The sequence below is a fragment of the Delphinapterus leucas genome, chromosome 6, assembly GCF_059928025.1.
Source record: "Delphinapterus leucas isolate spDelLeu-1000000601 "Yukka" chromosome 6, BTC_Dleu_Yukka2, whole genome shotgun sequence".
Lineage (NCBI taxonomy): Eukaryota > Metazoa > Chordata > Mammalia > Artiodactyla > Monodontidae > Delphinapterus > Delphinapterus leucas.
In genome coordinates this window covers 87931761-87959623 of record NC_143134.1, presented here as the reverse complement: position 1 = coordinate 87959623, position 27863 = coordinate 87931761, and the positions used below count along the sequence as shown (strand labels likewise).

At 36.7% G+C, this 27863-nt stretch overlaps 1 protein-coding gene across 15 annotated transcripts in view; it reads right to left on the bottom strand.

Moving 5' to 3' along the window:
* Positions 1-27863, bottom strand: part of UNC13B (unc-13 homolog B) — a 217056-nt gene that overhangs the window by 144503 nt on the left and 44690 nt on the right. For 13 of the 15 annotated variants that reach the window (XR_016393585.1, XM_089913349.1, XM_089913362.1 and 10 more), the window contains exons 2-7: positions 25117-25146; positions 22239-22338; positions 18236-18353; positions 16983-17106; positions 8743-8816; positions 3184-3241 (exon numbers count right to left, since the gene is read on the bottom strand). Coding sequence is in view for 14 of the 15 variants with exons in the window: in XM_089913349.1 (XP_089769475.1) it covers positions 3184-3241; positions 8743-8816; positions 16983-17106; positions 18236-18353; positions 22239-22338; positions 25117-25146 (504 nt within the window). In the remaining variant the exon portion in view is untranslated. Of the gene's footprint in view, positions 1-3183; positions 3242-8742; positions 8817-16982; positions 17107-18235; positions 18354-22238; positions 22339-25116; positions 25147-27863 lie in introns of those variants that run through there. The other 2 variants (XM_089913360.1, XM_089913359.1) reach the window with 2 other exon arrangements.

Sequence of the window (27863 nt, the reverse complement as noted above, 5' to 3'; positions counted from 1 at the left end):
TAAAGGCCAAATATGACAAACCCACAGCAAGCATCATATTCAATGGTGAAAAGCTGAAAGCATTTCCACTAGGATCAGGAACAAGACAAGGATTTCCACTCTCACCACTCTTATTCAACATAGTTTTGGAAGTCCTGGCCACAGCAATCAGAGAAGAAAAGGAAATAAAAGGAATACAAATTGGAAAAGAAGAAGTAAAACTGTCACTATTTGTCGATGACATGATACTATACATAGAAAATCCTAAAGATGCCACCAGAAAACTACTAGAACTAATCAGTGGATTTGGTAAGGTTGCAGGATACAAAATTAATGCACAGAAATCTCTGGCATTCCTATACACCAACAACGAAAAATCAGAAAGAGAAATTAAGGAAACACTCCCATTTACCACTGCAACAAAAAGAATAAAATACCTAGGAATAAACCTGCCTAAGGAGGCAAAAGACTTGTACTCAGAAAACTATAAAACACTGATGAAAGAGATCAAAGATGACATAAACAGATTGAGAAATATACCATGTCTTTGATTGGAAGAATCAATATTGTGAAAATGACTATACTACCCAAAGCAATCTACAGATTCAATGCAATCCTTATCAAACTACCAACAGCCAGAATTAGAACAAAAAATCTTACAGTTCGTATGGAAACATAAAAGACCCCAAACAGCCAAAGCAATCTTGAGAAAGAAAAACGGAGTTGGAGGAATCAGGCTCCCTGACTTCAAACTATACCACAAAGCTACAGTAATCAAGACAGTATGGTACTGGCACAAAAACAGAAATACAGATCAATGGAACAGGATAGAAAGCCCAGAGATAAACCCACACACATAATGGGCACCTAATTTACAACAAAGGAGGCAAGAACATACAATGGAGGAAAGACAGCCTCTTCAATAACTGGTGCTGGGAAAACTGGACAGCTACATGTAAAAGAATGAAATTAGAACACTCCCTAATACCATACACAAAAATAAACTCCAGATGGATTGAAGACTTAAATGTAAGACCAGACAGTATAAAACTTTTAGAGGAAAACATAGGAAAAACACTCTTTGACATAAACCACAGCAAGATCTTTTTTGAAAAATGGTTCTGATGAACCTAGGGGCAGGACAGGAATAAACACACAGCCGTAGAGAACGGACTTGAGGACACGGTGGGGAAGGAGAAGCCGGGACGAAGTGAGAGAGTAGCATTGACATATATACACTACCAAATGTAAAATAGATAACTAGTGGGAAGCAGCTGCATTGCACAGGGAGATCAGCTCAGTGCTTTGTGACCACCTAGAGAGGTGGGATAGGGAGGGTGGGAGGGAGGCTCAAGAGGGAGGGTATATGGGGACATGTGTATGCATATGGCTGATTCACTTTGTTGTGCAACAGAGGCTAACACGGTATTGTGAAGCAATTGTAGTCCAATAAAGATCTATTTTAAAAATGGTAAAAACAATACATATATATATATTAGAGAGTAGTCAAAAGACAGGAATAGTCTATGCACATAAAAACAAATTAGCTGGTAAACATATAAAAAATGTAAGAGAATTAATAAAGGTGCTGATTATTATAGTCTCTTATTTCCTCCTGCCCTCTAGGCGTTTGCTCTTTAATCACTTGAACTGCATTTCATCAAATGGACCCATGAAGGAATGGCAAGAGAAATCTCAATCGTTCTATTTCACTTCTCATTAGCAGTCCTGGAAAAAGATTTAAAAGATTAAAAACTCAAAATTAGCTCATTACAATGAGTTTTGGAAATGACCTATAGACTTTAATTCACAACTTGGTCTTCAATTCAGGTTCTTGTGGTCTCCCATGACCCTAAATATTTGATAAATCCTAGTTCCTAAATGACAAAAACAAAAGTAATAAGTCATATGAAAAATAGGTTTTCCTTAAATAAAGAAAAAGTGTTGACCTCTGCCAGTGGTCTTACTTTTATCAGGAAGGTAAGTAGCCAATAGAATGGAAGGCAACCAGTGGATTTATAAACCATGAATGGAGGTTTTCCTTTTCAGAAACAATATGAAGTAGTATAACATAGTGGTTCAATGCATAGGCTATAGAGTCAGATTGTCTATATCTGAATATTTACTTCACCACTTACTACCTATGTGATCTGTGGCAAATAACTCCATCTCAGTTTCCTCATCTTAAAAATGAGGAAAACAGTAAAATCTATGTCTTAGGCTTGTTGTGAAGATTAAATAAGTTAGTATATTTTAGCTCTTACAGCAGCATCTGGCATACCATAAAACCTCAAAATACGTTAGCTGCTGTGGTTCTTATTATTACTAGTATTACTACAATAACTACTACCACTATCACCACCACTATCAACCTGCAGTTGCTAAAAGTTTGGCATTGATTCAGAAACACTATAGCAAAACAAAAGAAACACAACATATGCACACCCACCCCCACAGGTTGAAAAAGTGAAAGAGAACTGATTTCAAGTCAGTCCTTCAGTATCTCTTCAAGCTGTTCTGAGAGAAGCTGAGAAGATACCAATATACCAACAATGCACGGCTCATTTCAAGAAGTAAAATGTGTGGTCTGGATAAGTTAATCTCAGAAGAAATGACAAGTTCCCTCACTCAGTTAATCGTTTATCAAACTTTACTGAGGCTTACTATACTATGTATCAGGTATTGAGCCAGATACTAGGAATACAAATGGAAGATTCTATATCTTTAAAAATTTTGCTTTCTTGTCAAAGAAATATACATAGATTATAATATATGATAGGGTATATGATGGATGTATGTACAGGGTACTATGGAAGCAGAGAAAGATCTAAGCTAGACTGTGGAGAAGGAGGAAACAGCATGAAGATTTCCCAGAGGGGGTAACTTTTAAACTGAGCCTTAAAGGATAATAACAGATAAATGGGGACAGAATGGGAGAAAACATTCCTCCAGGGGTAAAAGCAGGCAAATGGAGAAAAAAGAGTATCATTGCCCTACCTATAGCCACACAAAACCAAAAGATCTCTTCTTAAAGCTAAAGGACAGATAGCCATTGGCAGTATGGGCCTGAATAAGGTATATTTCTGGAATATCTCCTGTTTATACATACCACATCTCCAACCTCCCCAACTCAAAATAAGCCACATTTGGAGAACTGACAGAAAGTTGTGATTAAGAAGATTCAAAGACAAGTTTCTCACTTACAACACTGGGCGGCAGCAGTAGGCAATGGTTTCCTCTGGCTTTCTTCTTGACTAGAATACTAGAGGCAGAAAGGATAAAAAAAAAAAACAAAAAAAAAAACATAGTAAGAGGCCCAAGTAAAGAAGAAGGAGAAAAACAAAACAAAACAACAACAAAAAAACTATAGCTACCTATAAAAAGGTTTAGCATTTGACTAGAGTCAAATTTCTTATCAAACAGAAACCGATCATCCTGCTGCTGATTTCCCTGTGTGATCCTGACATACAGGCCAGACTAACAGATATGGCATTGGCCCAATGCAACAGGCTAAAGCAGGATAGCAGGAAGGCTGTTCTGACCAAGGGCACCTGGGCACCATTCCAGCTCTACCAGGCAGCTGTAGAAGGCTTAGCCTTAGAAGCTCAGAGGACTTAGAAAACTCAAATAATATACAGATTTCCCCATTTGGGTGGTAGAACTGAAAATCTCTCTGAGACTTGAGTTTTCTTCATCTTTAAAAAGATGAGGCTTCTTCCCTCACAAGGTCACGTGGGAAGTGAAATTACTTACATAATACAACATCTGGTATTTACTAGTGTCCCCTTCCCAGTTATACTCTAACCTCCCCAACACAACCCACCACTATCACCAACCTAAAAACAGAGTACTGAAGCCATAGAAAGAAAGTTCTATAAAAGGGAGCCACATTAAGTTCAAGTCTTGAAGATGGACAAGATTTGGGAAGGCAAAACAAAAAGAAAAAGGTATAAACAAATTAACACAGGTACACAGAGTCTGGAAGAAAAAATGGCTTGGTTCAGAGCCCATTGGAGGATTGGGGAAACATAACTTGGTCTAGCAACTTGCAAATATAAGTTGCAAATATGAGTTTTCATCCTGACTCTGCCATTTATTAATAAATTGTAAGATTCTGGGCAAGACAGAGCTTCTCCAACACTGAAGGAGTCATTCATTCAACAGATATTTCTTGAGTGCCTATTATGTGCAAGGCCTTGTTCCAGGCACTGGGGGAATAGAGTTTGTAATTATGGTAAAGAGTTTAGATTTTACTCTAGTCTATTGAGAAGGTATGTAAAGTTTTAAACACTAGAGGGATATGACTTCATTATACTTTAAAAATCACTCTAGCTGCTGTGTGAGAAGAACTATAGGCAACCAGAGGGGAAATAAGACTAATTATTGCAATTATCCAGATGAAAATTGATGGTGGTTTACACATGAGTGTTAGTGGTGAAGGGCATTTCAAGTGGTTGGATACAAAATACAAAACACTTTTTGTATATAAATATACTTTTATATATAAAGTACTTTACAAGAAACAAACTACAATACAAATATCAGAGGTAGACAGTGCTATTACTACTTTGGGGAAGGATCAGAAGTCAAGCACAGTTTAAACAATATAATAGTATTAGTAAAACTATCAATCATAAAAAAGTTCAAAACTTCTTAAAGGCTAAACAACCCACTCCAAAGTAACAAAGGGACTTGGTTATAATAACTATTATAAATAATGGTGATTTTTATAGGCAGTACACAGGCACAAGAGTGACAAAATCATAAAACTTTAAGCATTAAACTAGAAGAATTCAGACTTAATAGATGAGAGTAGATATTTCCAGCAGACATATTTAATGAATCTCTTTCAGGTCCAAAGCAGAATGCTGAAGACCAGCTAGAGCCTAATTAATAATATTAAGAGAGCTAAGGAAAAAAATCCATAATACCTATGTACAAGAAAATAAAAGTAGTAAAAGTAAGGAAAATTATAGGCCAATCTCATTTATGAATACAGATGCAAAAATCCTAGATTACCAAACCAAATCATATGACATTTATTTATCATAAATAAGTCTTTATATTTCTGTGTGAATATGTACGTATATGTATGAGTGCTGGCATATAAATTTTCATGTATCATGACCAGAAGGACTTTAAATGAAAGGACAGTTCAATATCTGAAAATCTATAAGGAGAAAAACTATGTGATCAATGCAGAAAAGATCTTGATAAAATCCCTTACTTTTTCATGACAAAATATCTTAGAAAATCAGAAAGAAAATAGAATTTCCTTAATCTGATAAAGGGTACCTATCAAAATCTACAGCAAATATCATACTTCAAGATTTATGAAGCATTCCCCTTATAGTCAGGGAAAAGACAAGGCTTCCCCACTTTCACCATTAAAAATTACACAGGATGTTTTACACAATGAATTTTTAAAAATAAGCGGTCACCAAAAACAAGGAAAGTCTGAGAAAATATTACAGCCAAGAGAAGCCGAAGGAGATATTACAACTAAATGTAACCCAGTGTCCATTATGGGGTAATGGAACTGAAAAAACGCATGAAATAAAAACTAAGGAAATTTGAAAAAAAACTAAGGATTTTTATTTAATAAAACAAAATAAATAGAAATATAAAATATTAACTTTTAGTTAATAATAATATATCAATATTGGCTCATTAATTGTAATAAATGTACCATATTAATGTAAAATGTTAATAATAAGGAAAACTAGAGGGAGGGGGTGGGTAAGATGTGATATGGAAGCCCTCTCTACAAACTGCTTAATATTTAAGTCTGTTAATAAAAACATGTAAAAATTTCACTTAAAAAATAAGACATAAGGATTGAAAAGAGATAAAAACTTATTATTCAAAGATGCAAAAACTAAAAAACCCAAAGGAATCTCTAAACTAGTAGAATTAATAAGAGTTGGTGAATAAGATCGATACTAAAAAAAAAAATTGAGCAGCATTGCCTTATATAGATAGCAATGACCTATTAGAAAGTGTAATTTTTAAATATACCATTCACAATGATTAGGAATAAACCTAACAAAAGAAGTGTAAAAAGTGCATGGAGAAAATAGGTTTTCCTCCTAGAAGACTTCTCATCTTTTGATGCTTAACTATATTTATTAGGTTCCTGCTTATTGTCTGTCTCCTCCTATTTGATCCAAGAGGACATTGGTCTTTGTTTTAACTTCTGATGTATACCAAGCACCTACGACAGGGCCTGGTACACAGTGTTCAATAAGTTATCTGGTGAATAAACGACTAAATGAATGTCACCAATAAATGGACAAATGCAAATTTAAATGATAAAGCTCTAAACTCATTAGATTAGCACAAATTTTAAATTTGGCAATAACAAGTATCAGTAAGGATACACAGCAGCAGAAAAACTGGAATATAAATTGGTATAATTATTTTAGAGAACAACTTAGCAACATCTAGTAACGTTACACAGAGCACATTCCACAACAAAGCAATTCTATTTCCAGGTATATAGCCAGAGAATCTCCCGTACATAAGCAGAGAGAAACAGGGTCAGAGATGTTCACTGAAGCATGCATTTATAATAGTGAAAACCTAATTTTCCATGAGTAGGAAAAGTAATAAATAGTGATACATTTCCACTCTGTCAAGTGGTAGATGCCTAGGCCAGTCTTGACCCAAGAGGCTGCTGTGAATGGGAACTGTTGCACACCATAAGAAAAAAAAGATAAGATTCTACATTGTGTTTTTAAAATGGTTTTGCAGCAAGTATGACCAAATTTTGATAATCACTGAATCTTGGAGATAAGTGTACAGGTTTCATTTTACTAGTCCTTCAACTTTTATATTTGTTTAAAATTTTTTCATGATAAAAATAGAAAAAAGAAAGGAAGACGCTCCCACTAACCAAAGATGAGACGAGTTTAGTATCAAAAAGAATAAAGATTGCAATGGATTGAAACACAAATATATCAAAATCCATAAATTGATAATAATATGCCACTAAAAAAAGAAAACAACTCACTGGTCACCTTGAGAAGCTGCTTATGCAACACTCATTATTTTGAAAATTGCTAAAGAGAATGTTTTTCTTGCACGGACTTTATTTCAAGTGAACCAAATAGCTGATGAGGCAGACAAATCATAGATAATAAATGCTGAAGAGATGATAAAATTAGAAAGTCATCATTGTGCAACCCTAATAAAATAATGATTATTATGTGCTGCTAAAACCATTAGGTAAAAGGCTTGTGGGATCACTTTAAAATGGATGAAATAGGCTGACACCAAGTTGAATCCACTGTGTAATTTTAACATCACTAAAAGAGAGGCAAGATTTAATCTGCCTACAAAAAAAAAAAAAAAAAAAAAGATATGTTGTGAAATCCTAATCCCCAGTACCTATGAATGTGACCTTATCTGGAAATAGTCTCTGCAGATATAATCAAGTTAATCCAATGACTGGTGCCCCCACAAAAATCAATGGAAATTTGAACACAGACACAAAAAGAGATGACAACGTATTGTGAGGACAGGCAGACACAACCCAGGAAGGCATGTGATAGTGGAGACAGAGACTGAAATAATGTGTCTATAAGCCAAGGAACAGCAAAGACTGCTAGGAAGCACCAGAAAGTAGAAGAAAGGCATGGGAGAGCTTCTTCCTCAAAACCTCCAGAAGGAACTGATCCCGCCAACACCTGATGTCAGAATTTTAGCCACCAGAACTGTGAGAGAATAAATTTCTGTTGCTGTAAGCCAACAGTATGTGGTACTTTGTTTTGGCAGCCCTGGGAAACTAATACACGCATCAAATCACTGCATTTTGGCTTCCTGTACTAACCTATGGATATTGACCATTAATTGACAAATCCAATGGCTCCACTTCATTACTCATCTTCTTTGCTCTCGGTAATATTTCACACTGTCAAGAATTTCTGCCTCAAAACTTTTTTTTTCCTTTGTTCCATAAACCTTTTTCTGGTTCTCCTACTCTGTCTTTCAGGCAGCTCTTTCTCAGTCTCTTTTGTTTCTCAGGATTCTACCTTTGATGTTTCCCAAGGTTTTGTCCCTGTTCTCCAATACTCTTTCTACATACTTTACCTGAGTGAGCTCTTCTATTCCTATGACTTCAATTGCTACAAATATGTTGATAAATCCAAACTCTATACCCGACCTCATCATACCCTGAGCTTCAGATTCTCACGTGAGGTTGCTTACCAGACGTTTCCTAACAGGTTGCTTACCAGACAAATTTTCTAATAGCCCAACATGCCCTAAAGTAAAAAAACTTATCTTTTCCCTCCACCACCACCAACAAAAACACTCCCCATTCTTGCTGGCTCAGGTTGAGTTGATTGTGTTCTATTCTGTGCACAAAACTCATCTCTGGAAATAAGTTAGGACAGCAGGACTAAGCAATGCAATAGTCTAAACATTCCTAAAAAGAGCACACAATAAGGATACATATCCAAAAATCTGGGAACAAGCAGAAAAAAAAAGGCTTTTGCTCATCTGTGTAACAAGAGGACAGATTCCCTAGTATAAGCTTGCTCCCCAACAGTCTAGAGCCAGACTAGGGCCAATTCAGCCACTTCTGGGGGACAATGGGAAGAAAAGAAAAAGCAGATAGATCTTTCTAATAATAGGCAATCTTCTAGCTACCTTTTTTCTCTAATGCAGTTTAAATTCTTTCATCCTTCAACATGTTCCTGGGCCGCTCCCTTAAAGCGTCCTATAAAGACACTCTTTACATTGTAAAAAAACAGTTCCTACCTCATTGTCAGTTCCCAAGGCATTGATTTGCTCCAATTTGTAGGTCCAATATCTGGCTTCCTCCTCTGGGATATCTATCACAAAAAAGAAGAAACCACATTACCAGGCTAATAATTTAATCATAGGTTGATAATACTTTATTCAATATACAATCTAAGTTAGAAGGGTGGTGGTGATGGACTAATTTTACTGATGGCTTGGTTCTTGCCATGAACATTATCTTGAATCTTCACAAAAACCAAAATAATATATTATTATTCCCAATGGATCAGAAGACTTAATATTGTTAAGATGTCAATACCTCCTAAAGTGATTGAAAGATTCAACACAGTCGCTATTAAAATCCCAATTTTTTTTTACAGAAATATAAAATCCCATCCATATGGAATCTCAACAGACCTCAAATACCCAAAATATTCTTGAAAAGGAAGAACAAAGCTAGAGGACTCATATTTCCTTATTTCAAAACCTATTAAAAAGCTATAGTAGGGCTTCCCTGGTGGCGCAGTGGTTAAGAATCTGCCTGCCAATGCAGGGAACACGGGTTTGAGCCCTGGCCCAGGAAGATCCCACATGCCACAGAGCAACTAAGCCCATGCGCCACTACTACTGAGCCTGAGCTCTAGAGCCCGCGAGCCACAACTACTGAGCCCATGTGCCACAACTACTGAAGCCCACGTGCCTAGAGCCCATGCTCCGCAACAATAGAGGCCACAGCAATGAGAAGCCCGCACACTGCACTGAAGAAAAGCCCCTGCTTGACACAACTAGAGAAAGCCATTGCACGGCAATGAAGAACCAAAGCAGCCAAAAATCGATAAATAAAATAAATTTTTTTAAAAAGCTATAGTAAATCAAAACGGTATGCTACTGACATAAAGACAGACATATAGACCAATAAAAGAGAATAGAGAGCCCAGAAATAAGCCCTTACATATATGATCAAATGATTTTTTTCAAGGGTACCAAGAACATTCAATGGGGAAAAGCATCCTTTCAAGAAATGGTGCTGGGACTTCCCTGGTGATGCAGTGGTTAAGAATCTGCCTGCCAATGCAGGCGACACTGGTTCAAGCCCTGGTCCGGGAAGATCTCACATGCCGCGGAGCAACTAAGCCCGTTGCCACAACTACTGAGCCTGCGCTCTAGAGCCTGTGAGCCACAACTACTGAGCCCATGTGCCACAACTACTGAAGCCCATGCGCCTAGAGCCCGTGCTCCGCAACAAGAGAAGCCACTGCAACAAAAAGCCCATGCACCACAACAAGGAGTAGCCCCCACTCGTCACAACTAGAGAAGGCCCGTGCACAGAAACGAAGACCCAATGCAGCCAAAAATAAATAAATAAATTTATTTTTTAAAAAAAGAGAAATGGTGCTGGCACTACTAAATATAAAATGGACAGAAAACAGGGACCTGCTGTATAGCACAGGGAACTATGCTCAATATTTTGTGGTAACCTATGAGGGAAAGGAATCTGAAAAAAAACAGATGTCTATGTATTATAACTGGATCACTTTGCTATACACCTGAAACTGACACAACATAGTGGATCAACTATACCTGCATTAAAAATTCAAAAATAAATAAAATCTTATTTAAAAAAAATAAATTTTTTTTAAAAAAGAGAGAAAACATAGGCAGAACACTCTCTGACATAAATCACAGCAAGATCTTTTTTGATCCACCTCCTAGAATAATGAAAATAAAAACAAAAATAAACAAAAGGGAACTAATGAAACTTAAAAGCTCTCACAGCAAAGGAAACCATAAACAAAATGAAAAGACAACCCACAGAATGGGAGAAAATATTTGCAAACAAAGTGAGCAAAAAGGGATCAATCTCCAAAATACACCAACAGCTCATGCAGCTCAATATCAAAAAACAAACAACCCGATCAAAAAATGGGCAGAAGATCTAAACAGACATTTCTCCAAAGAAGACATAAGGATGGCCAAGAGGCACATGAAAAGATGCTCAACATCGCTAATTATTACAGAAATGCAAATCAAAACCACAATGAGGTATCACCTCACACCAGTCAGAATGGCCATCATTAAGAAATCTACAAACAATAAATCCTGGAGAGGGTGTGGAGAAAAGGGAACCCTCCTACACTGTTGGTGGGAAAGTAACTTGGTACAGCCACTAATAGAGGTTCCTTAAAAAACTAAAAATAGAGCTACCATATGATCCAGCAATCCCACGCCTGGGCATATACCTGGAGAAAACCATAATTCAAAAAGATATATGCACCCCAATGTTCATTGCAGCACTATTTACAATAGCCAGGACATGGAAGCAACCTAAATGTCTATCAACAGATGAATGGATAAAGAAGATGTGGTACATATATACAGTGGAATATTACTCAGCCATAAAAAAGAATGAAATAATGCCATTTGCAGCAAAATGGATGGACCTAGAGATTGTCATACTGAGTGAAGTAAGTCAGACAGAGAAAGACAAATATATGATATCACTTATATGTGGAATCTAAAAAACAAATGGTACAAATGAACCTATTTACAAAACAGAAATAGGGTCACAGATGTAGAAAACAAACTTATGGTTACTAATGGGGGGGGAGGGATAAATTGCGACATTGGGATTGACATATATATAAAATAGATAACTAATAAGGACCTACTATATAGCACAGGGAACGCTACTCAATAATCTGTAATGACCTATATGGGAAAAGAATCTAAAAAAGAGTGGATATATGTATATGTATAACTGATTCACTTTGCTGTACAGCAGAAACTAACACAACATTGTAAATCAACTATACTCCAATAAAAATTAATTTAAGAAAAAGAAAGAAATGGTGCTAGGGTAACTGAGTATCTACAATGCACAAAATGAAGGTGGACCCTTATTTAACATCATATAGAAAAATTAACTCAAAATGGATCAAAACCTAAATGCAACACCCAAAACTGGAAAACTCTTAGAAAAAAACATAGGGCCAAAACTGCACAACACTGGATTTAGCAGTGATTTCTTGGATAGGACACCAAAGGCACAGGCAACAACAACAAAAAATAGACAAATTAGACTTCATTAAAATTAAAAACTTTTCTGCATCAAAAGACAGTATCAACAGAATGAAAAGGTAACCCACAGAGTAGGAGAAAATATTTGCAAATCATATATCTGATAAGGGATTAATCCCCAGAATATATAAAGAACTCCTAAAACTCAACAATAACAAAAACCCAATTCAAAAATGGGCAAAGGACTTGATAGATGTTTCTCCAAAAAAGATATAAAAATAGCCAAAAAGCACATAAAAAGATGCTCAATCATTAGGGAAATACAAGTCAAAACTACAATGAGATACCACTTCACACCCATTGGGATAGCTACTATCAAAAAAACAGGGAAAAAAAACCAAAAAACCAAAATAACAAGCGTTGGCGAGGATGTGGAGAAATTGGAACCCTCGTACACTGTTGGTGGGAGTGTAAAATGGTACAGCTACTATGGAGAACAGTATGATGATTCTTCAAAAAATTAAAATTAGAATTACCATATGATCCAGAAATTCTACTTCTGGGTATGTACCCAAAAGAACTGAAAGCAGAATCTCAAAGAGATATTTGCATACCCATGTTCACAGCATTATTCATAATAGCTAAAATGTGGAAGCAACCTAAGTGCCCATCAATGAATGAACAGATAAGCAAAATGTGATATACACATACTAGGGAATATCATTCAGTCTTAAAAAGGGAGCAAATTTTGACATATGCTACAGCATAGATGAACCTTGAGGATATTATGCTAAGTGAAATAAGCCAGTCACAAAAAAAACAAATACTGTATGATTCCAATTATATGAGGTACTTAGAGTAGTCAAAATTGGAGATAGAAAGTAGAATGGTGGTTGCCAGGGGCTGGGGGCAGAGGGGAATGGGGAGTTATTGTTTAATGGGTATAGAGTTTCAGTTTTGCAAGATGAAAAGAACTATGGATATGAATAGTGGTGACGGTTGCACAGCGTTATGAATGTATTCATACCACTGAATTGTATCTTTTAAATGGTTGAGATAGTTAATTTTATGTTACATGTATTTTACCACATTAAAAAAAGAGTAAAGAAAAATGGTACACATACACCCTCATTGTATATATTTAAGATGGACTATAACAACTTCCAAAAAAAATGCAACATCTTTTAAAAACATCAAATGTGGGCATCCCTGGTGGCACAGTAGTTAAGAATCCACCTGCCAGTGCAGGGGACACGGGTTCGAGCCCTGGTCCGGGAAGATCCCACATGCCGCGGAACAACTAAGCCTGTGCGCCACAACTACTGAGCCTGCACTCCAGAGCCCGTGCGCCACAACTACTGAAGCCCGTACGCCTAGAGCCTGTGCTTCACAACAAGCAAAGCCACCGCAATGAGAAACCCACACACCGCAAGGAAGAGTAGCTCCCACTCGTTGCAAGCAGAGAAAGCCCGTGTGCAGCAATGAAGACCCAACGCAGCCAAAAAGAAAGAAATGAAATAAAAATTTAAAAATCATAGTTGATTTGGCTCCAGAGCCTGGGCTTTTAATTTAAACTGTAATATATTTAACCACTCCTCTTGTTGGGTACTTAGATTGTTCAAAGTTTGTACTGTTATAAATAGTACTGCAATAAACATCCTTGTAGCTCTGTATTTTTCTCCTTAAAACTATTTTGAGGGGTGAGGTAGTAATACATGCACAATGGTTTAAAAAGTTACTCAGGGAAAATTAGGTCTCCCTTACAAATCAGTTATCTTTCTTTCTTATAGGCTACCACACTTAATACTTTCTTGTATATCGTTCCAGGAGCAGTCTTTGAATCTATAAGCATATATGTAGACCACCAACCCCTATTAAAAACACAAATAGTAGCATATTCTAACACATTCACTGTCCCTTGCTGTTTTCTACTTAACAATGTATCTTGGTGAATTTGTTCTACATCAGAACTTATAGACTGCAGCAGAGCAGCTCTTCCTCCTCTCTCACTTATTTTCAACAAGTACAAAGTAAACCATTTTATGGCTGAGGAGTGCTGTACAAATTAGGTAGTAAATTACTTGAAGATTTTATTATAAGACTTTGAAATATTGCCACCAATTGCTGAAGAGCGGTTTGAGGGGAAGGAGGTGAAATTTTGGATAGGAGGGACAAAGGAGAAAGGACTGTATTTGATTCCTTCATGTGGATTACTAAAAAGTGTACCTGTTTAAATGTCACCAAAGTTGACCTGATCCATATTTTGTCTCAGTGTTTCTCTTTTGTGCTGAATATATAGGTATGTTTGATTTTCTTTTTTAATTTTTTTTTATTTTTTTTTTGCCAAATCAGAAAAAAAAAATACCATTTAAAGTCTCTAGAAATGGTCCTAAGAGCACACAGCAAATGAAGAAATATATATTCAAGAAAATCTACTACAACTTTAAGAATAGCCAATTTCTGCTGTATTTGAACCAAGACCCATCCCCACCCACCCCCCTCCCGATTCAACAAGACAGAAACTCCATTCCAGACTAGTACAGCTGAGAACACAGCATTAAGAATACAAGCAACTAAGCCACAAGCAAGAACTCCAATTGCTTTTCTCTTCACCTGCAACTTGGCCTACAGACACACAAGAAAGTCTTCTTTTCTATTTTTCTGAAGTAATAGTTGCTCTGAGTTTAGTTATTTCTGAGCTTACTGGAAAATCATGCCATTTTTGCTCGATTCACCATAAGGTACAAGATATAAATAGACTGAAATCATAAGACAGCAGCAACAACAATAGTATACGTGAATATCAGTAAACAGTCAAAATTAAAACTGAATAAAGTTAAATTAGACAAGATACCAACATTTAAAAATTGGGAAATTACAGGGGCTTCCCTGGTGGCGCAGTGGTTGAGAGTCCGCCTGCCGATGCAAGGGACATGGGTTCGTGCCCCGATCCGGGAGGATCCCACATGCCGCGGAGCGGCTGGGCCCGTAAGCCATGGCCACTGAGCCTGCGCGTCCGGAGCCTGTCCTCCACAACGGGAGAGGCCACAACAGTGAGAGGCCCGCATACCACAAAAAAAAAAAAATTGGGAAATTACAAAATGTTGGCAAAGATATGCAGAAAAGAGACACCTGAGACATAGTTGGCAGAAATATAAACTGGTACAATCTTTTTTTTTTTTAACACAAGCAACTTGGCAGTACTAGGAAGAGTAACGATACACATACCTTGTGACCTATTCTTTATTTAATTAATTTTTATTGGGAGTATAGTTGGTTTACAATGTTGTGTTAGTTTCTACTGTACAGCAAAATGAATCAGCTATACATATACATATATCCCCTCTTTTTTGGATTTCCTTCCTTTTCGGTCCCCAGAGTAGACTTGCCTGTGCTTTACGCAGTATGTTCTCATTAGTTATCTCTTATACATAGTATCAGTAGTGTATATATGTCAATCCCAATCTCCCAATTCCTCCCACCTGCCCTGCTTTCCGCCTTGGTATCCATACTGTTTGTTCTCTATGTCTGTGTCTCTATTTCTGCTTTGCAAATAAGATCATCTATACCGTTTTTCTAGATTACACATATATGCATTAATATACGATATTTGTTTTTCTCTTTCTTTCTGACTTACTTCACTCCGTATGACACTCTCTAGGTCCATCCACATCTCTACAAATGACCCAATTTCGTTCCTTTTTATGGCTGAGTAATATTCCATTGTATACATGTACCACATCTTCTTTATTCATTCCTCTATTGATGGACATTTAGGTTGCTTCCATGTCCTGGCTATTGTAAGTAGTGCTGCAATGAACATTGGGGTGCATGTGTTGTTTTGAATTATGGTTTTCTCTGGGTATATGACCAGTAGTGGGATTGGTGGGTCATAGGGTAGTTCTATTTTTAGTTTTTTAAGGAACCTCCATACTGTTCTCCATAATGGCTGTACCAATCTTCTTTCCCATCAACAGCGTAGGAAGGTTCCCTTTTCTCCACACCCTCTCCATTATTTCTTGTTTGTAGATTTGACCTATTCCTTAAATTCTACTTTAATGAATTTATCCTAGATTCATAAATGGGCATAGATAAAGCTGTTTGTTACAGTGGTATATAAAAAAAAACTGGAAACAACCTACATGTCAATCAATAAAGGATTGAAAAAAAAAAAGGATTGGTTAGATAACTTATGATATAAAGCAGCTGTTGAGATCAGCAAGATAGATCTTAAAGTATAACATGAAATGATGTCCAAGATAATATGCTTTAGTTTATACAATACTATCACCATATATAGTACATAGAGTATGACCCAAATTTTGTCAAAATAAATTTCTAGAGAAGAAATTTCTTGTGCCTAAACCAAGACACAAGAAAGTTAACAGTGGTTTATTTCTGGGGAATGCAAAGGAGGTCAAAAGAAGGAGGAAGAGAAACTTAACTTTTTATCCATGTACATTTCCATGCTATTTGAATTTTTATAAGGAACATGTATTTTTGTGTGATTTTTTCTTTTTTCTTTTTTTGGCTGTGTTGGGTCTTCATTGCTGTGTCGGCTTTCTCTAGTTGTGTTGAGCGGGGCTACTCTTCGTTGTGGTGCATGGGCTACTCATTGCAGTGGCTTCTCTTGTTGCGGAGTACAGGCTCTAGGCGCAGGCTCAGTAGTTGTGGCTCGCAGGCTCTAGAGCACAGGCTCAGTAGTTGCAGTGCGAGGGCTTAGTTGCTCCACAGCATGTGGGATCTTCCTGGACCAGGGCTAGAACCCTGTCTCCTGAGTTGGCAAGTGGATTCTTAACCACTGAGCCACCAAGGAAGCCCTTTTTGTGTGATTTTTTAAAATTACTTTGTAAATTACTATTCTATTTATTAGTGCTACTTCAATGCTTAAATTAACAAATCACAAGGTATATATTCACTTCAAGGCAATAAATGTTAAAATATTATCAAAAGAATAAATCATTGATATTCTCTGACAAGCAGGTATTTTATTATAATAAATAGTTATAAGAAACTAAATGACTTGAAAAGAATGCTTTCAGTGTGGATTCTTTAATGAGCACCATTCTAGAGTCTACTTTGCACATTCCTGAGCTAGGTGTTACAGGGAATGGAGTGGAAGACAGAATGCCCTGAAAGGATATGGCTGACAAAAGACACAGTAAGAAAACAACTAACAAACAATTTCAAACAATGTGGTAAAAAGTATTAAATGTTTTTTAAAATCTAATCAGACTCACCAAAAGGCAACTCAAATCTTGTATCCAGCAAAATTTTATGGGGAGTTGGGTTTTTAGTTCCACAGATCTCATCATCTTTCATTAATGTCTCTGCCTCCAACGTGGACCATTCCCCAGGCCCTTCCTAGAAAAGAGATCTAAGATTAAACTTCACTCTTTCATGACTCCCCTCTTGGTTAAAGGGCCAGGTCTTTTTCTCTCATTTTCCTTGTCAGAGAGCTTCTGAGGGCCATTCACATATCCTAATGAGGCAAACACATCAGCGTCACCACCTGCCTCTGCTGTATGTGGCTTCTGTTCTCCCTCTTGGTGGGAGAGCAGCTTTCACTGTGCTCAGCTTTCTGCCAGCCCACCGAGGACAGAATTTCCAGAGCGCTAAACTCAAAGACAAAGCATCTCCATGGATCAATATTTAATCTGTACAATACTTAATGACTATGTCACTTAATGTGTCACTATTTCTAATCACTAAAGAGCTAGCAACATGGCTAGTTAAGTTGACCTGAACTGGGACCACAGTGAAAATATTCAAAGTGAGTGTCATAGGGAAATTATGCTGAGTTATGTTCTAATCTGGTAAAGTGGAGTGGAAATTCAGTCTTGAAAATAGTGTATTAAGACAAGTGTGATTACCAATTGCCAAGCCTGTAGTTCCTTAAACTCTGTTAGGGTTATATGTGGAAGAAGGAAGACTGAAATCAGGTCCCTGGGATAGGTGACTCAAAGAGCTGGCTGAGGAAGTTTAATGGGACTCCTCTCAGAACAGTGTCTTAGAGGGAATGCAGAAGCCACAGGTATCCTAGATATCTCTCTCTCTCTCTCTCTCTCTCTCACACACACACACACACACACACACACACACACACTCTCTCTCTCTCTCTCTCTCTCTCTCTCTCCCTCCCTTCCCCCCACCCCTCTCTCCCCCTCCCTCACACTCCCCTCCTTCACCCTGCTGATCCCACCCACCCCACCACCACCACACACACACAGAGTACTCAGAAGGGGCTATCTACCTGATAAGGCTAAATAGGTACTCTGGCACCTCTGAGTTCAGTCACAGGGCAGAGGGAAGGCCTTAGATAAAATCCCCTGAACCTCTCGGTGACATTAGGAATAAGCTGGTTTTATGTCCTCTAATTAGAAAGGGGGCAGAGAAATCTGAGATATATGGATGAACATTAGCTGAATGGAGCTAGGATGCGGAGAAGCAAGGGCTAGAACCCTACCTCCAAATGGGCAATGCACTGACTGACCTCATCTGACTGACGAATTGTCTTCAGTGCAATCCACACAGTCCCCACCATGGTGTCCCAGATCAGTCCTTTGTTCCATACTTCCACACTTAGACCCAGGTCCAGACGACTAATCTCACTGAAGGAAAGAAGAAAGCCCTTTTTTAGGAAACCAGGTAATATGAAAGAAACATCTACATCTCCTGTTTTGCTAAACCTTGAGTATGTCCTGATCAGGATCCTGTCATCAGGGAAAAATCAAAATGTCCCTAATCCTGCAACCACTCTTCAGGTTCCCAGAAACGTATGTAGGGTATGCACAGAAAAATGCCTCTGTCAGTCTGTCCCCTCTCCTTTGGAGCTACAATCATTGTTAGACTAATACAGTTTCACAAGAACAATGAAGCCAAGCAATGAGGGCATTACTGCCAGGAATGTCTGCCTACAATCTCCAAACTTAAGCAACAGTTTTATATGTTTTATTGTAATACTAGCACTGCCTGCAAATTATACCTCTGGATACAGGGAACTATGAGGAAAAAGCAAGTCTTCTTTATGACAAATATGAAAGGGAATCCAAGCAAAAGTAAAAGGGCCCATGAGAAGATCTAAGTTTGATGGGAACATGTGGTCAGAGACAGGTGAGGGACACTGGAGTGTGCTAGTTCATTATCAGTTAAAGCAGGTACTGTCACTGATAAACAAAATGATCACAGGATAATGATAAACACAATGATTTTCCTGTAATAATAACTAGGAAAAATTATTTTAAAAGAAATTATTCCAGGGAGCCAGGTGACCACTAAGCAAAAGCAGTGTCATACATGGAAGAATATCAGCTTGGAAGGGCTAACTCAAAAATAATTATGGACTTAAGGTGAAACAAGCAAACGCTTATGTTAATGCTAAAAACATTCTCCAGAAAGCTCTTATGGAAACACAAGGTTATTTGAGGGGAAATGCAAGAAAGATGAGAAAAGGCCAATTCCAGCAGGAAAAGCAGAAAGGTATTCTCAGGAAAACAACAGCTATTCATCACATGTAGAAGTTTCAAGTTTGTGCTTTAGAGATAGCTTGGCTTCCCTGTTGTACTATTAAGATACATGTTCTCAGATTCACTAGTTTGGGATGTGGCCTTATAGCCATAAAATTCATATCAAGTATGTTGAAAACAAGTGAAGCAAAGCAAATTTGCCCCTTTTACATAAATACAGCAGAACAGAAAAGTACTGAGTTCATTTTTTTCATTTATGTTCACTGACATGTACAATTCATATGGCTTGGTACATTGGGGAAGACACACAATATAGGACTTAGCTCCCATCTCTAAAAACTTCCAAGCTATCTGGAGAGCTGTTCAAAACCAAAAAGTAGGTGACCAAACCCAGCCACTATGTTAGGGCATTCACAGTGGGGAAACTGAGCTTTTGGCACACAGTTTCATTCAGCCTAATTAACTGATTAGCCTTGGAAAAATATATGTAACAACCCCAAATCTTTTGAATCTGGAAAAGAAAAATTGCTTGGGGATACATATACAATATTCCCAAAGCAAGTCCTAAATAGCGTCTCAAGCCAATAGCTAAAAGAAACAGCCAGAGGTCTTTCTTTACAGCTTGACTTGGACAGATAAAGAAGAAAATCTGTTCTTCAGGGAACTCTGGGGAATAAAGCCCAAACAATGAGGATATTTTCTGTGAGAAATCTCTTATCTACATCTGCTCAAATGGCCCAACTAAGAGAAGTCTGAGAGCTCTGTTTATGCCTCATCCCCAGAGCTCTGGGGAAGTTCCTGTTCTGTTAACTCAATCAACAGTATATGTGCACACATGTATACAAGATTCTGAGCTAGGCAAATTCACAGTAAGTGAAGATGCCCTCCTTGCCCCTAAGAAATGAACAATCTAGTCCTGGAAATAAGACAAAGAAATACTAAAGATAAAGAGAAGTTCCAAAATGAATATTAGATACTACCACATAAAACATTAGGGAGGAAAAAAAAAGGAGAAAGGGGAACAAGTGACCAGCAATGGAGCTACCAGTGACAGAAGAGCAGGATAGGAGGAATAAGGAATAGGAGCAGTAAGGTGGATAATGTAGCTAATAAAACCTGTGTGTAGAAGGAGAGAGGACAAAATTCACACAGCATCTCAAGGTGGGAGACAGAAGAAAAGTCACACATATCACAGTAGGGTTGAAAGAGTAAGTGCTATGGGAAACTGGAAAATAAACAAGTAAGAATAAAGCTACTATGCTGATGAGAGACTGCAGAAGACTGATATGTTTCACATGCTGGGAACAGTTATAACAGCGAGTGATTACTAGAGCCAACTGGAAATCAAAAGAAAGCAGGATTGCTAAGTTTACATACCACAGCCAGAACTGTGGTATGGCTAACAGGGAAGAGACTTGAAAAAACTCTTCAGAGTTGACTTTACACGAGTGAAGAAAAAACAAATGGTCTTACTCTGATGTCAATATAACAGATAGGAATAAATGAGGTTCATAATCTTGAAAGAGGGGCAACCAGTGAGAAATCTGACACCACTAGCCTCTTCTTGAAGCCCCAGTTCTTCAGCTTCCAGGACACTACTATCTCGTTTCTCCTTCTTGCTCTCTGTTCACTCCTTCCTAGTCCTCTTTGTCCCCTCTTTAAATGCTGGTGCTCTCCAGGCTCTACCCCAGGCCCTTTTCTCACCCAACACACTCTCCCTAAGCTTTCTCATCTATGCCTATGGCTTCAACTGACCAAAATATTTCTCCAACCCCGGCTTCCATGAGTACCAGGTTCAAGTTTCTAACTTATCTTCTATAACTTTCTTCTTACCTGTCCTATAAGAACTTCAAATATAAGCTTGTTCATAACTGATATATTATTATCTCCTATCCTAATGAGTAGCTCACCACTCACCCAATCATCCAAGACAAGTCTTGGTTCTACCTCCTTAACATCTTCTATCCATCCTTTTCTATCTATCCTTCTGTTACTGTCTTAGCCCAAACCCTCATAGTCTTAACCTTTAACTATTATAATAAAGTTTCCTAAATGGTACTATAAGCAGCAATATATTAAAAGCCCAGAGGATTGGAATGTTTCCCCATAAAAAGAGTCATCCTATGTCTGAGATGGACTATAAAACTCGCAAAGCAATTTCACTTCAATCACAAATTTCACTGCAATTTTAATACATTTTCTTGGTTGACCCCCTTGTGCCCACCTTCCCAAAAAATAAGCATAACCTTGTAAGCAAGAGTAGACCTTTACAGATAAGGAAACTGACACTCAGAGAAGCTAAGTGATTTGGTCAGCCCTTCAAAATGATATTGTACATTTTTCTTCCCTTTCCTAGAGCAGAAAAAAAAAATTGCTGCAATTTAAGAGGAAAAAAGGAAATAGCAAGTTTTTAAAGCCAGAGCTTACAATCATAATATACTAAATTTTGTGTCATATGCAAGCAATTCTACTAATATTTACTCATTTTTATTAATTAGATGAAGGTAGAACATTTTACTCCGTAAAGCAAAAGGATTATAAGCACAGACATCCTCATCTTTGAAAGCAGGTGACTTGGAAACACAAACACAGTCCTCACATGCATAACCACATTCCTTCAAGAAGCCTTCTGAGAATCAAAGAAAGATTAAGTTAGGTTTAATATCATGCTCAGTATGTTATACTATACCTAATTCTGACCACTAGGACAATCTGACTAGGTAGTGTTTTCACCCATGTAAACTGAGCATTTACTCGAATTCATAATTCGCCTCTGAAAATAGATTACAAATCGGGAGACAACAAAACTGCAGATGTACTTTACCTACCACACACCTCATTTGTTCCTTTCTCTAGTTTTCAAAAAGAATATTTAACATGCTATTAAAATGTGTTTTTAAATATTTAACGTATTTTATAAGTCTTAGCTATACACAAAATCTTCAGCCTCTACTTGTTTAATCCAATGTGATTACCTTGGAAATATTGTCAAATATTGTAGGCATGCTGCTGCTGCTGCAAAGTACTTACAACATAAAATCTTGTTCCCAGGAAGGTTGATCGCCACGGACTGCTACAGTTGTGCTCTTCACATTTTGCACTTTCAGGGTCACATATGTGTTAAATTTGTCTTTGAAAAAATGCAAACCAAAGATATAATACTTAGTGCTCAGATGGTTATCCAAGTCTCACAAAGCCCTTGGAATTAAGTAATGTCCATATTACAGTATATATAAGAAAAAATGGAATTATATATTGTACAATATAGCATCATTCTAAGCAGAGAGGTACAGAAAAATTAGAAAACACACACTATTCTCAAAAGCATAATCTACAATAGTGTTTTTCAAATTTAAGGACTATATTTTATATTTGACCAGTAGATACACATATATATACATATAAACAAAAACAAAAGCTTTATGAAATACAAGATGTGATACATTGATATTTTTATTCTAATTTTTAAAATATTAATCATAATTAACTAAATTGACTTTATAGCCCACCTGCAGTTTGAAAAAATAATAATCTAATTGATCTTACAGGAAAGATAAGATATGCAAATTAATAAAATGTATAAAGAAATAAGTACCACAGAGAAAGCAAAAAAGTGCTAAAGGAAGGCAGAAGAGGAAAGAGTTACCTCTATTTGTTTACAGGGACAAGAATTGAGGAAAACTCCTCATAAAGGAAATGGATTTCAAGCTTTATCTATTCACCCTGGCCTAAAGCACAACTTACATTAAAAATATATATATTATCACAGAGTCAGAAAAAGGGAATTCTCTAACCTGAGAGTATAAATTGAGTACCAAACAAAGGTAGGCGGCCTGGATCTCAAAACTCAGAAATCTGACCTAAGACTTAACACAGCACATTTTGTTACTTCCTTTGTATCAGCCATGATGAGGGACACTGAATTGAGAGTTCACTTCTCTATGTAAGAAGTTAATCATAATTTTATAAAATGGAAAAAAAAGACTATCATTTTTGACTCATCAAATTGCCAAAGATTGCTTAAAACAATTACCTATGTTAGAGGTGTGAGAAGATGGGCGCTGTCATGCACTTCTAGCAGAAGGTAAATCTTTCTCTTAAGTATCATAAAAAACTATGTAGTCTTATACCTACAATTATTCTACAATTATACCAAAGATATATGAGGATACAAGCCCACCCACATGAGGGAATTCCCATCCATATTTGGTAGTAGCAATGCAGTATACCCCTAAGCTGTTTTCTATCATAGGATTTTGTACTCCATTCCCCATGTCCAACCATAGCTGACCAGACCAAAAGGAGATGCCACCCAAAAGCAGCCAGCCAATTCATAAGCTGACCAAAAGCTGAGACCAATATGATTCCCTATCAAAAGATTTTCAGTAGGGAAAACAAAGAAATAGTAACAATTGATTGGTACTGAAGCTTGAAGGAGAGGCATATAAATTCTATTGGAGCAGCCATTATGGGGTGTGTGCAAGACAGGTAAGCATAAAAAGCCTGCTGGATGAGAAAGGAGAGCAGAAAAGCTTTTCAGAAAGAAGAGAAGCCCTAACCCAGAGCCACTGGAGAGAGCAGTAGGCCCAGAAACTGCTTTAGTTCCTGTTGCACCCAGATTTGGTTTTTCAGATTTTCTTGGGTTCCCAATCGTGTTTTTTCCCCCATAATCCACAGTACCCTCCCTTTGCCCCCAGAAGGAACTAGAGTAAGTTTTTATAACTAACTTGACATTCAGTTAAGAAAATGTGTATTAAAATAAGGAGATACCATTTTCACCTTCAGATGAGCAAAGATTAAATAGTTTCATATTATCTAATGTTGATAAGGATTTGGGAAAACAGACACCCATATACTTTTGGTCTGAGTATAAGCTAGCAAAATTTTTCAGAAATGCAATTTGGCAGCAGCTACCAATTTGTTTAAAATACATACCTTTGGCCCAACAATTCTCTACTTCTAGACTCTAGCATACAGATACATTTTCAAAAGCAGGCAATGTTAAATGCACAAGAACATTTATTGCTTATAATAGCAAAAAAATTGAAATGACCTGAATATTCAATAAGGGACCTAGGGTACAACAAAATTCTGTACACTTTTTTTTTTACAGTAGGTTCTTGTTGGTTATCTGTTTTAAATATAGTAGTGTGTGTACAACTCTTTGAAAGAAAGAACCAGATATATGTATACACACATATACACAAGAAAAGACTTTCATGGTATGTTGTTGGAAAAAAAGCAGGTTGCACAAAGACATGTGTAGCTGATCCATTAGTGTATACATGCACATACACAGTAAAACTCTGAAAAGGTATATAAAAGCCTCAAAATAGTTACTTTTGAGAAGCAGAATTGAGTTGGCCAAGAGGTAAGGAGACTAACTTTTCACCAGATTGATGTAGATTTCTTTAATGTTTTACGACAGCACTGCTTTTTTTCAACTTTTTGAAGTGTAACTGGCAATTAAAAATTGTATATATTTAAGGTGTACAACTTGATTTTATATATGTATACAATGTGAAATAATCACCACAATCAAGCTAATTCACATTCCTCACCACCTCGTAATTAGCATTTTCTGTGTGTGTGTGTGTGTGTGTGTGCATGTGTGTGTTGAGAACGCTTAAGACCTACCCTCTTAGCAAATTTCAAGTATACAATACTTGTTAACCATAGACACATTGCTGTACATTAGCTCTCCAGAAATAATTCATTTTGCATAACTTAAACTTTGTACCCCCTTGACCAATCTCTTCCCATATTGATTTTTAATTAATTTAATGAACTTAGTGAATTTAACTAATTTAATCAATGAATCAAATGAAATTAATGATTTTTTGAAAGAATGTTTTTAAATCACAGCAAGTATGGGGAGAAGAACATAATAATTAAAGGCTGGCCTTACCTGGTGAACCCTGGAACTTGGCTCTTTTAACTGCAAGAGAGAAAAAAAGGACACCGTGAAGAATTCTTGCAAGTTAATTTATTTAACCAGCATTTATTGAGTAACTACTATGTGCCACTAGAGTTAGGACTAGATTTTTAAGTCTAAGTCATTAGAGAAAAGAAGCTGGGACTTCTGATCAAAGCTTGAATGCAGAGAGTTAGAAGGGCCCTTAAAAGTCATCCAATCTAATCTCATACTCCATGCAGAAATCTCTTACAGCTTCCTGACAAAGAGGTAGAGGGAACTAAATTACTCCTACGGCACCCAATTTCATGTCAGATAACTTTCTAAGGTTTAAATTATTTATGTTCCTTATTTAAAACCCATCATAGGAACTTGCTCATTCCACTCATGCCAAAAGAAGACCTTAACAGGCCAGATCTGGACAACAGTTTTTTTTTGTTTTTGTTTTTGTTTTTTTTGCAGTACGCGGGCCTCTCACCGCCGCGGCCCCTCCCGTTGCGGAGCACAGGCTCCGGACTCGCAGGTCCAGCGGCCATGGCCCATGGGCCCAGCCGCTCCAAGGCATGTGGGATCCTCCCGGACCGGGACACGAACCCGTGTCCCCTGCATCGGCAGGCAGACTCTCAACCACTGCGCCACCAGGGAAGCCCAGGACAACAGGTTTTAAACAAGAGTGAGAAGTAACTTCTTTCTGGGAATAAGCAGATATCAAGAAGAGTTCCTGTCCAAATTAAAGGTATCCAAACTGGAAGAGAAGAGGTAAAATTGTCATTATATGCAGGTGACATGATACTAAATATATACTGAAAACCCTAAAGACTCCACGCAAAAACTATTAGAACTGATAAATGAATTCAGCAGGGTAGCAGGATACAAGATTAACATACAGAAATTGGTTGCATTTCTTTACACTAACAATGAAATATCAGAAAGGGAAAGTAAAAAAACAATCCCTTTTAAAATCACATCAAAAAATACTTAAGAATAAACCTCACCAAGGAGGTGAAAGACTTATACACCAAGAACTATAAAACATTGATAAAGGAAATTGAAGAAGATTTAAAGAAATGGAAAGATATCCCATGCTTTTGGATTGGAAGAATTAATATTGTTAAAATGGCCATACTACACAAAACAATCTACAGATTTAATGCAATCCCTATTAAACTAAATTACATTTAGTTTAATAGAACTAAATGTAAGAGCTAAAACTATAAAACATCTAGAAGAAAACACAGGAGAAAATCTTACTGGCCTTGGGCGATTAGGCAAAGATTTCTTAAACTGGATACAAAAAGCATGAAGTTTAAAAGAAAAAAATTGATAAACTAGACTTCTTCAGAAGTTAAAACATGTATTCCTCAAAAGTCCCTGTTAAAAAGTTATAGACCAAGAGGAAATATTTGCAAAATGTATCTGATAAGACTGATAAAGGACTATAAAAAAAAATCTCAAAACTCAATATTAAGAAAGCAAAGAACCCATATTTTTAAAATTGGACAGAAGATTTGAACAGACACTTCACCAAAAAAAGATACACAGGTGGCAAATAAGCACATGAAAAGAAGCTCAATATCATTATTCATCAAGGAAATGTTAATTAAAAACATAATGAGATAGCACTATAAACCCACTAGATGATCTAAAATTTACAAATCTGACAGAACCAAGCATTAATGAGGATGTGGACCAACTAGAACTCTCATATATTGCTGATGAGAACACAAAATGAAACAATCATTTTGGGAAACAGCTTAGAAGTTTCTTACAAAGTTAAACATATTTATCATATATTCCAGCAATTAGTCTTCTAAGTATTTACCCCAGAGGAATGAAAATTTATGTCCACACAAATACTTGTACATGAATGTTCATAAGAACATTATTGATAATAGCCAAAAACCTAGAAAGAACCCAAATGTCCTGATAAACAAATTGTGGCATATCTATACAATAGTATACTACTCAGCAGTACAAATGAAAGAGTTACTGATACACACAACAAAAAAATGAATCTGAGAAGCAAATTTTGCTAAGTGAAAAAGCTACACACAAGACTACACGCTGTATGACTCCATTTACATAACATGCCAGAAAAAGCAAAACCATAATAGAAAGTACAGCAGTACAAGGAAACATTTTGGGGTGATGGAACTGTCTGTATCTCAACTATGGTCGTGTTTACATGACTATATTTATTGGTCAAAGATCAAAACTCCTAGCAGCAATCCCACACTTAGGAATTTACTCTATAGATAGATTCCACAGGTACAGAAAGAAGTTTATACCAGTTAATAAGTTGAAGCAATGTTTATAATAGCAAAATATTAGGGGATTGATTAAATGTTAAATTATCTAAATGTGACAAGCAAAGCTTTAGAATTTTCCGAAGAAAATATAAGGGAATGGATATCTCTGTATGATGGGTGAATGGATGGATGGATAGATATACAAGTTTTAGAATAAAAGTCATGAAAGGAAAAACTGCATACCAACTTTGAGAGTGATTATATCTTGGGAGAGAAGGGATTGAGACTGTAAAGGATGCTTCAACTTTATCCATAATATACTATTTTTTTAACCTTAACTAATATGAAAAACATTAACATGTTAAATCTAGGTGGTGAGTACATGATTATGTAATATATTATTCTCTATACTTTTTTCTTTAAAAAAATTTTTATTCTTGCATATGACATGGTCCTCTATGTTGAGTAGATGATATGATCATTTATGTAGAA